Here is an 11,049-nt window from a genome sequence, read left to right as displayed (position 1 = left end):
TGTGTGTGTGTGTGTGTGTGTGTGTGTGTGTGTGTGTGTGTGTGTGTGTGTGTGTGTGTGTGTGTGTGCGTGTGTGTGTGTGTGTTTGTATGTGTGAGTGAGATTACCCTCAAGAAATGATCGACATTTATTTGATGTATCACTATACATGCGAAGTTATTGTAAATTAATATTAATCTTTCACTTTACGATATCAGTTTTTTAGCAAGTGAATTTGTATTATTTACTTAATTATAATTATATAGTCATTATTATTTAATCTATGTAATTAAATATATTAGATATATTAGATCCGATAAACGAGAGTGAATTAAATGCGTTGAAATTTTATCTATCCGATATTTATTTATCCGATGCATATTTTAAATAACAAAAACTGTTTTTGGATTTATTTTTGTATTCAATTGGATTGAAAAATTGTATTTCCTATTCAAAATTTTGTATTGAGAAGTATTCACAAGGCACAGAAAAGATATTATTTTTAGATCGAAAAGCATAGAAATGTTTTTTATCATGTTTTTAATTCATATAAATGAATAAAAATGTATTCGGATTAAAAAAAAAGATTCATTTTAATATTCGCGTCATTTCTGAAAATGTGAACCCATTTCAATCCATTTCAATCCATTATCGATTACTGAGTATAATTAAAATTATATAATTAGTAATTTAATGATTACAATTTTATACTTAACAATGTAATTATTGTATTATTATAAAAAAATATAATCATAACTATTTCAAAAGATAATATTGTGTGTGTGTGTGTGTGTGTGTGTGTGTGTGTGTGTGTGTTTGTATGTGTGAGTGAGATTACCCTCAAGAAATTTCCAAGAAAACTTACTCTTAAATTTTAATGCCATATCATATTATATCGATTTTATCTTCAAAACTACTAATGATTATCACTTTTTTTCATATTTAGTTGTCGTCCTACGAATTAAATTGATAGTTACTCATTTTTTGTTCCTATCTATATTGCATCAAGAACTGGAATGATAAGATAATAATATATATTGTATAATTTCGAAATTCCAAGATTCTTTTATTCACGTTTCTTCATAAATATGTTCCTTAAATTATCTTAATAAATAAAATCACGTATTTTTATGAAAAAAATCATTAAAGGTAATGAGCCGCACCAGTTATACTTGCGTTACAACAATGTATTATTTAAATGACTTTATCCTGTCTGTGCCAATTAACAGACTTTGAAATCATATACAACTTAATATTTTATGATTCATTTTTTATTTCACAACAATATACATTTTATCTTATATTAAACCATCCTCAGTGATAAATGAAAGAAAATATAGAAGAAAATATAGAAAGAAAATATAATTTAAATCAAATAATATAAATTCGGGTACACACATTGTGTTATACCTTGACTGTGCTATATCCTGTAACTTTTAATCTTTCGTTGTCACACTTTTGTAAAGTTTTACAGTTATTATACTACGTCAAATTGGCCAATTGATGCAATCATTTTAAAATTATTCGTCTGATATCAACAAAAAAGTAAGGAATATACTTTGAATATTATAAAATATGTTTTATTAATAATAATGTTACAAATTAAATAATAATATGTACATTAAAAAAATTCTTAAAACATACATGTAAAAAGAGTGAACTACTGTAATATAAAAAAATCACAATTTCTTCATTTTTTAAATGTTTTTAATTAAAATTTTAAGGAGGTACTCCTAAAATATTTTTAGATAAAAATACATATTGATAAAAATACATATTAAAAAAAAATGCATAATATGCACATATTAAACGTAAAATGCTATAATAAAGTGCGCGTTCCGAAAGAAATTTTTTTCAACATGTAAAGAAGGTATTGTTTTCTCTTTAAATAGTTGTCACACGTATATTGACACGTTTTTAACTAGTCTAATTGTCTCAACCAACAAAAGAGACTTCAAACTTCTAATTAATATCACATAAGACTTAATTATGAACGTCGCCGTAAAGTTATACAGCCCAAAAATTCGGACAGCTCATTTTGACCCGATGATAACAAAGAGTTAATAACATTTCGGAATATTGCGTAGCTTTTTTACCTTACATAATATCTGCGCAACATCAACGTAACGATTCCGAACTGTTGTTAAGAGTTATAGAATCGGACTATTGGTATAAGATACATATTTACTTGCTAATTTGAAACGTTGTGTGCGTTAAACCGATGTGAGATCAGTGAGTTTTTTTTTAATGATGGCCAATTACTTAAAGTAATCATAAAATTATAATTTCAATCTAAGATCGTGATTCATGTGAAAAAAAAAGTATTTGTTTTATTTAAAACATACTCTTGGCGCAAATAGAATAAGAAGTGTTTTATTCAAATGCTCAATTATAAATGCAAGAATTAGATACATTATTCGAATAGTAACAATAATTCTCATGCTTAACTGCGCTTAGACACATCAGTTTCGTATCCTATGCCTTGCTCTTCGTAGAAATCTGCTCCTCCGCAAGAAGATATAGAGAAATTGCCTAGAGGCAATTTACTTAGAAGTTAAGTTTTTACTTAGAAGTTAAATTCCCTTTTCCTGTTTGTTGGGATGGGACTCGGCTACTCAGGATGAATTATAACTCGCTATGGTGCAACTCGTCCTACAGCTGTACAATGTTATGTAAGAGATCGAGAGAAGTAGATAGAAGTAGAAGCGAAATGAATTTGCGTGGTACAATCGACAGATTGGTAATTTGTTCCCGCTACGTGTGTGTGCACGTGTACGTCTTCGAACAATTTCTCTTCGACTGACATCGCACTGATTACGCTATTGTGGGATGTCAATGCCCTTGTGTAATGAAACGAGTATGGTTTTGCACGCGAACGAATCAATTGAATTGACATCCACAGCCTTGGGAGAGAATAGGTTTTCAAGACGATACGATGTATCAAAATACATAATTTAAACAATGGAAACAAGTTCCGGAAAAGTCGTGAGTCATTGTCGGGCAATTAGAACATTATTCAGCAAGAATATATGTCAATGGCGATAATTGTATCGTCTTTTACTATCGAAAATAAAGAAGAAATGAAAATAGAAGTTACGCAGAGAAATATAAACGCAAATATAGAACACCTGGCTCTCATCAGGTGCTAAGAGAGAAGAATGTTCAGTTTTCACACGAAAAAAGGATAATATTATATGAGAGATAATTTTGTTATTTCATAAAATCTTTCGAAGTTTTCTACTCGTGTAATCTATCGATTGCAATACGTCTTATCATTGAAAATTGATGACAACAGTATGTACAAACATAACGCGTTAATCTTTACCTAGAAAGTGCAATTTGTCCGACTGATGCGCTACAAAAAAAAAATGCTTTATGTAATGCGTTGTCTACAATATATGGAGTAAAAAGTAAGAATTAGAAATTGACAGCACAGTCGACTGTTCTTTTCACATTCAATGTGCTTGGTCAATTTCTTACTCTTACTTTTTACTCCGTGTATTGTAGACAAATAAACGCACGTAATGAAGTGACCTTCAAGTTTTGGCACAATATGTTAACTAATGTTCAACGTGTCCTCGTAATGTCTTAACTATATTACTCTCAATTTTATAGACAAATATACCTTCTCAACATTTCAAGGCTTTTTCATTACGAATTAAAGCAGCTTTGCGCATTTCATATTTGTGGAACTCACATAATTGCTATTATCTAATAGAAAAGATTATAACACTGTTTTCTTTCTTATCAACAATTTGACGTTAATCACTAACGCTGTTTCTCTCGTGAATTCTTACAATCTCTCATAATACATATATTTACAAAATTTTTTCATATTTCATATTTATGAAAATTTCTGAAAAATACTTTAAACTTCTTGAAATGAATTTTATAAATTTTCTCTTTAGAAATTGTAGAATAGAAATATCTTAGAACTCTATGTTTTAGAATTTAGAATAAAGAAAGATGCAGATTTTCTCAATATTTTTGAAAAATGTTCCAATTTAAATATACTATAGCAAAATCTGAAATTTTTTTTAACAAGTTATAAAATTATATAGAAATTCTAAAAAATTTTGAATTTATATAAAAATTTTGAAAAATTATATGAAGAATTTTAAGACTTTTAACAATTTTCGTCAGGAAAATAATTATGAGACAAAAAAATTATAACTTCTTTTTTCTTATTAACAATTTAACATTAATCACATATTGTTTTTTATTAATTACATCAATTTCAACAGATACGGGACCATAATTTAAATCAACTATGGCAGGGGCAATTCAGGCATTCAAGGACAATTCAGCTCCGAAACCCGCAGAGCAGTTCAAGTATGTCTTTCTTGTATAAAAGCTTATTCGCAAAATAATCATGTAAAACAATGAATCTCAAATTAGAATATGCTGATTTAGAAGTGTTACAGTTTTATTTTAAATATCGTAAATGAAGTTATTAATAAAAAGTGTAAAATAATGAATATATTCTTCTTCTCAGAGATATATTTTAATATAAAAAAATCATATATATAAACAATCGTTTGTGTAATATAAGTTTGCATTTATCTTCCAGACTTATACCAAAAATTATAAACGGAGGCATTGCCGGAATTATTGGAGTTTCCGTGGTTTTTCCGCTTGATTTGGTGAAAACAAGATTGCAGAATCAAGTTATTGGCCCGCATGGCGAACGCATGTATAAGTCAATGCAAGTATTTTATTTAAAAAATTGATAATTACTATTAAAAATATAATCATTATACAGTGCATATTATTATATAATTAAAAATAATTAAAAATAAAATATCCTAATTATTCAAAAAAGCTTTGAAATATTATGTATATAAATTATGTATTATTTTTAACTTATTGATAATCACAAATTATTATATGCAAATATTATATGCAAATTTAAAGAGGAGAGAGATTGTTATATTATTTTATATAATAAATTTCTTAATTTCACTTACAGTTTCTTGTTTTTTTTTCATTTAATATGAAATAAATGTATGGAATGCAAGAAATACAAAAAAAAGAGATTATCATAATCGAATATATTAAATTATTTTTTAGGTTTGATTGCTTTAAAAAGACTTACAAAGCAGAAGGTTACTTTGGGATGTATAAAGGATCCGCTGTAAATATACTGTTGATTACACCTGAGAAAGCAATCAAACTTACTGCCAATGATACATTTAGGCATTATCTTTCGCTTGGACCTGGGTATGTTGCAAATAATATATTGCTGAATGTCTTTTTCATATTGTCAATGATATGAGCTTGTGGTATGTGCTCCTCTTTGCATAACATTGTCAAAGCGGAAGTTAACTTGTGAGAGATGGCATGAGAATTGTTTAGTCGCATAATGTAGGTACAATGCCAAAATATTTTTATAGATAGTCATTAAAGATATTCATAGTGATCATTTATTAACAATTTATTTCTCTAAATTTTATAGATTTTAATTAGATTCAAATCTTTAGCATCCTACGAGTATGTACATAACTTAACAATCGTTTCATTCTTTTAAAATTTATTTTTCAGACAATTACTTCTTCCTTTTCTTGTGTGTGTCATTTTTCCGTTTCCATTCAAAGCCCTAATTCTCCATAGCAATTATCTTCTCATTATATTAAATATTTAGTATTTAAAGGGGTTTATTCAAAGTTTATGGCAAGTAGGTTTCAGCATGAAATATGTTTCAAAAAATAAAATTTCTGTTGAATTAATAATGTAAAATTTTTGTAGAACGCGTGGGCTTTCCAATTAGCTGTTTATAACATCGATTTTTCAGTTTATTTTATAATTTATAATAAAGAGAAATGTTTATTAAATCATTATATTATAAACTGAGATAATACAAACGTTTATAAAGTGTTACACTTATAATCAACATCACGTTAAATGAAACATTTCGAGTTTTTATTCTGATTAATGGAGGATATGAATTAGTGTAGCTATGAAGCTACAGCAAGTTTAAATTATGTCAACAGCAAAGCGAGAAACCAAAGAGTATTGATCGAGTCAAGTTGTCTACTGTGTATAACTTGGCTCAATCAATACACAGGTATGAAAATTATTAAAATAAAAATTTGGAAATGTTACTTTTTAGTTTCTTTGTGAAGAAAATTATATATATATAATAAATAATATGTTACAGTTCTTCTTTAACATATCCAATTTCATTCTGGCAATTAGGTTTTTATTATTTCAATAGATTTTAAATGTTATCTCTAATATCAAAAAATATTACCATCGCAGAACTATTAGTTAATATAAAATTTAATTAAATGATTTTGTTTAATCAGGAAAATATAACAATATGCAGCAATATATTTCTTTAAAAAAAAAAAATCGTAATTGGAAAGCTCCAAAAATTAATTAGTAATATAGTGCTGTATCGTTTGATCAGCAGAGCATCATAGCATTTTGTTTAGAATACTTTATAGTATATCTATCCTTGTTGCTAATCACTATTATTTATTTATTTCGATAACTGCTTGCACTTAACATCGACACTGTCTTCCAAGTAAATTACACATAAAGTATATGTATATCTGTTTGGTATATCAAAAAATTATCAGACTAGAAAAAAAGTTTTATATTGTTATGGATCAACGATATTTGAAAATAATCCAGCGATATTCGAAATAAGATTTATTTGAAGTTCAAGAATATGCAAATGGCATTGCATTTTTCTTGTATTTTTTTAATATTAATTTTGAGTTTATGTCTCACTTTTTGCTGATTAAATTTTACAGAGTTATTGTGTATTACTTTTGATAATATATATATTCTCAAAATTAATTTCCTTAATAAAAATTGATTATTTTAAGTTATTATTTATTATATTTTCATAGATACTGTAATTCTATAATTCTAATTCTAAATAAATCAAAGTATTATTAAATTTTAAGATAACGAGCATAGCTCATTCTGTACATTTTTATACAACAAAAAAGACGAGGGAACGAAGTTGAGCTCGCACTATTATGCCAGAATTTTATATTGTTATAAAACACATTGAAATATATTATTTTGTAATTCTAGACAACTGAAGATACCCGTTTGAATGTAATTTCTGAGTTAAATGACCTGGCAAACGGTGCAAGCAACCATAACTAACTAACCAAGTCGCAAGTAACTCGACGAGAGCAGGGTAATTTTTACTTTCCCCTTTTCATCCTTACGAAATGGTTTTTTTAAAACAATCTAAGAGTAATGACATATCAGAAACTATATAAAATTATAATTAGTTAATAATAGTCTGATTGAGAAAGAGATTGAGAGAGAGATAGAGAATTGCTGAAAATTTATTAAATGTCAGCTAGCATTGTGTACAATGCAGTGTAATTGTTAATTTTCTACTTTACAATTATAAATTGTAACTTATCTCATTTGCTTTTTTCATTTAAAGTTATTTTCTAATATAATGAATAATTTCGATTATTTATTAGTATAGTAGCTTTTATTAGTATACGTCAACGCGTGTTACATCACGCTCTATTGGAATTACACATAAATTGCGAATTATGAAGTTAACAATTTGCTTCGTTTACGTTTTTTGCCAATGTATTTTGATGCTCTGCGGTCCGTTAAGATAGTTAACATATTGCTTATCATGCCAACTAGCGTTGAATGATCTCCCTTATCCAAACTGGTACACCATGATGAACAGAACATTTTATACATATCCTTAAAAACTTTGAGAAGTTAACTTTTTTTTTAATCAATTTGAATATTTATCTAATAATACACGATTGAATCGCTATACTGATAATTATGCTTGAATAATAATGAACGACCGAAATGATAATTGAAAATTGCTTTTGAGATATCGATTTTGATCGATTTTAGATTAATGCCCGAACTTGTTTTTAATTGGAAAACATTGATCTCAATCAAACTTATTTGTTACCACAACAATTTGTTAGTCAAACAATTTTCTGAAATTTAAAACACTTTTTTTCTCGGTTTTTTGAAGTCAGTCGTGTGCCAGTCTTATTTATATGTATTAAAACTTTTTACAATACTCCGTGATCCCAGGACTCTCTTAATCTGTTGTTCAGACAACAATTACCAATAGAACGTGAAATGCTCGCTGGCGGCTTGGCAGGAGCATGCCAAATAGTTATTACTACTCCGATGGAACTGCTTAAAATACAAATGCAAGATGCTGGCAGAGTCGCCATGGCAGCTAAAGAAGGTGACGAAAGCAGTCAATAACTTCTTAAAATCCTTTCATGACTTGTCGAATCCAACAAGATTATTCGCGACTATCATGCGCGGAACTATTCGCGTATATCTAAGTTCCTTATAATTATTGCATTGTTAATAAACTTGCAATTTTGAGCAACAGTCGCGCAATTCTTATTTATTGTATCTTTTATGATATCGATTAATTGCCATGGATGCTATATATTTTCAATTAAAATTAGAAATATAATAATTAATAAATACAATTCGTTCGATTCACACGATTCGCTCTTTAAAACGTGAAAATAAATCCATTTTAGAATTATTATACTTGTCCAGGCTTCTAACAATAAATTGCATATCGTATTACTGTTACAGCGGGCAAAGTTGTGCCAAAGATATCCGCTTGGTCATTAACGGTAGATCTACTTAAGAAACGAGGTATACTGGGATTGTACCAAGGAACTGGCGCTACAGCACTCAGAGACGTAACGTTCTCTGTTATTTATTTTCCGCTGTTCGCTAGACTGAATGATCTTGGGCCAAAGCGAGAAGACGGTTCATGTAAGCGATATAATTATGTTATCATACGATCGATTCTAAACGAAAATATATTAAACAGTAAATGTCGCTGTTAATTATAGCTGTATTCTGGTGTTCATTCCTTGCTGGATGCGCCGCCGGATCGACGGCCGCATTAATGGTAAATCCATTCGATGTAATCAAAACTAGACTACAAGTTATCAAGAAAGCACCTGGTGATCCAACGTACACTGGAGTGTTAGATTGTATACTGTAAGTTCCTCGGAATTAAACATTCTCCTTATTCAGTTATTATTAAGTTTACAGAGTAAGTTTATTACCTGGGGAGACCTGGAAAACCAAAAATTTTCAGGAGATTCCTTTTTTATTTTTGAAAATCAGGGATTTTCATGAATTTTCATGAAATTTTATCTTTAATTTTAATTTTAATTATAAATAAAAATCTAGTTTTATAATCATATTATTTTCGACTTGTAGGAAGACATTTAAGAACGAGGGACTGACGGCATTCTTCAAAGGCGGCGCTTGTCGAATGATAGTCATAGCGCCGTTATTCGGAATTGCACAAACCGTCTATTATCTCGGTGTAGCTGAGTGGCTGTTGGGATTGAAGTGAAATCGCCATATCGCCGATTCGTGCCGTTCAAATACTCTGGGAAAACTTGACAATAATCGTTGTAGATCGTAGTTATATTTTTGCTTGAAATTTTTGCTCTTCAATATTACAATAAGAATCTTGTTAAACGGGATCGCTTATATACAAAGAAAAGTAAAAAAGTATTAATTGAAATTGTCGTAATTCTTGCAAGTCGCAAATTATAATGGATTCGTATATGATTGAATGGAAATATATCTATGTTTTACTATATCCGCAAAGTGCATTAAAATTTTTAATCAAATATTGTACATTGGATCGATATAATATTCATCTGATGCATTGTATTCTTGCAACGTAAAATATATCGATGGATATATTGAAATATCAAATCATTAGGAAAACATATGATTACAAATATTTCACAACTGTACAATTACGTGTTATTCAATATTTAGGTTGTTTATGCGTCTTTCCATATAATAATAGCATTTCTTCATCTCTTCCTCATATTTTATAGACTCTATAAAATATATGCGAGATATCCTGCCCACGAATCATACTCATTGTTAAACTATGAGTGTATCGGGATCTTAATTATTATAAATATCTACTAAACTAGCCAATTATAGTCAATTATACATGTATATTAAAGGCATTAAGCAGATTCAACGTGATATTTTTTAAACGTTTTTCATTAGGCGTAATAAAATATTTTGGCATAATAGAATATTTTGTTAAAGCTCGTTATCTAGGTTTCTTATTTTTATCTTATTTTTATCTCTGTAAAGAATTAGCAATCTTTATGGTTATATGTAAACGGAAATATTACAGAATTTTCTTTAAAGTAATTGCAACTGTGGTTCTTTTCTCATTATTTTTTTCTTATCCCTTTATTTTTCGACACCGTTCTCTATTTCCGAACTGTGGCAATTTCTTTGAATTATTGTGTGATTAAAAAGAATCGATTATTAATATGATTGCAAATGTATTAAGATGAATATATTAGAAATATATTAGATTTTTTAAATTATATTAAGAAAAAAATTTGTTTTTTTAATTTCACATGTTCAAGAAAAATCTGTTCGGGAACGGTTAAAAAATAATAACGAAAATTCGTATGTTTAAAATTGAGGAAGATATGCATAATGAGAGGAAAAGGTACAAATTAAAATAAATTATTAAGCTTCAAACATTCATTAATCATGTAGAAATTATCATACATGTTTCAATCGTACACCTCGTCTATGTTAATAAAAAAAAAACGAGATTTGTGTCAAAATATTTTTGTTCGAATTTCTTGTTTTGTTTTTCGTAAACTGCCATGCAAACATCACATTAGTCTTCTTTATATAATAAATCCTACAGCCTCGCTATGGTAGCGAGATGAATCGCACACATTTAAATTTAATAATCATGAATAATAATCACGTCAATATAATCAAACTTATAATTATATTTATGCTATTCTTTTTCATTTAATGGTGGGTGCAACGTTACTGTCTGTCGTACCTCGTTAACAACAATATAATTTGTTTACGCTTTAATTTGTAATACAAGAGTATTGGTATACGATGACACAGATTTTTTTACGATGACACAGTTTGTAATCTAATGCTATTATAAGCTCTTTATAATACCTCACCCTAGTTTTAAAAAGACCATTTGGTTTACTACTAATGACGCATAATACAGTTTATAATAAATAATCATGGGCGTGCCTGATTAAAAAAAAAGTA

At 28.3% G+C, this 11,049-nt stretch overlaps 1 protein-coding gene across 1 annotated transcript in view; it reads left to right on the top strand.

The window, feature by feature from the left end:
* LOC108693669 (mitochondrial glutamate carrier 1-like) overlaps positions 1-10,158 on the top strand; it is an 11,714-nt gene extending 1,556 nt beyond the window's left edge. Inside the window, exons 2-8 of the mRNA XM_018202723.1 lie at positions 4,224-4,311; positions 4,550-4,684; positions 5,050-5,199; positions 8,046-8,182; positions 8,551-8,736; positions 8,817-8,967; positions 9,193-10,158. Coding sequence (XP_018058212.1) covers positions 4,250-4,311; positions 4,550-4,684; positions 5,050-5,199; positions 8,046-8,182; positions 8,551-8,736; positions 8,817-8,967; positions 9,193-9,331 — 960 coding nt within the window. The 5' untranslated portion in view covers positions 4,224-4,249 and the 3' untranslated portion in view covers positions 9,332-10,158. The remainder of the gene's footprint in view (positions 1-4,223; positions 4,312-4,549; positions 4,685-5,049; positions 5,200-8,045; positions 8,183-8,550; positions 8,737-8,816; positions 8,968-9,192) is intronic.
* Positions 10,159-11,049: the final 891 nt, after the last annotated feature.

Source organism: Atta colombica, unplaced genomic scaffold, assembly GCF_001594045.1.
Source record: "Atta colombica isolate Treedump-2 unplaced genomic scaffold, Acol1.0 scaffold96, whole genome shotgun sequence".
Taxonomy (NCBI): domain Eukaryota; kingdom Metazoa; phylum Arthropoda; class Insecta; order Hymenoptera; family Formicidae; genus Atta; species Atta colombica.
The sequence above is the reverse complement of the archived record's forward strand: the minus strand, read 5'-3'. Positions and strand labels throughout refer to the sequence as shown.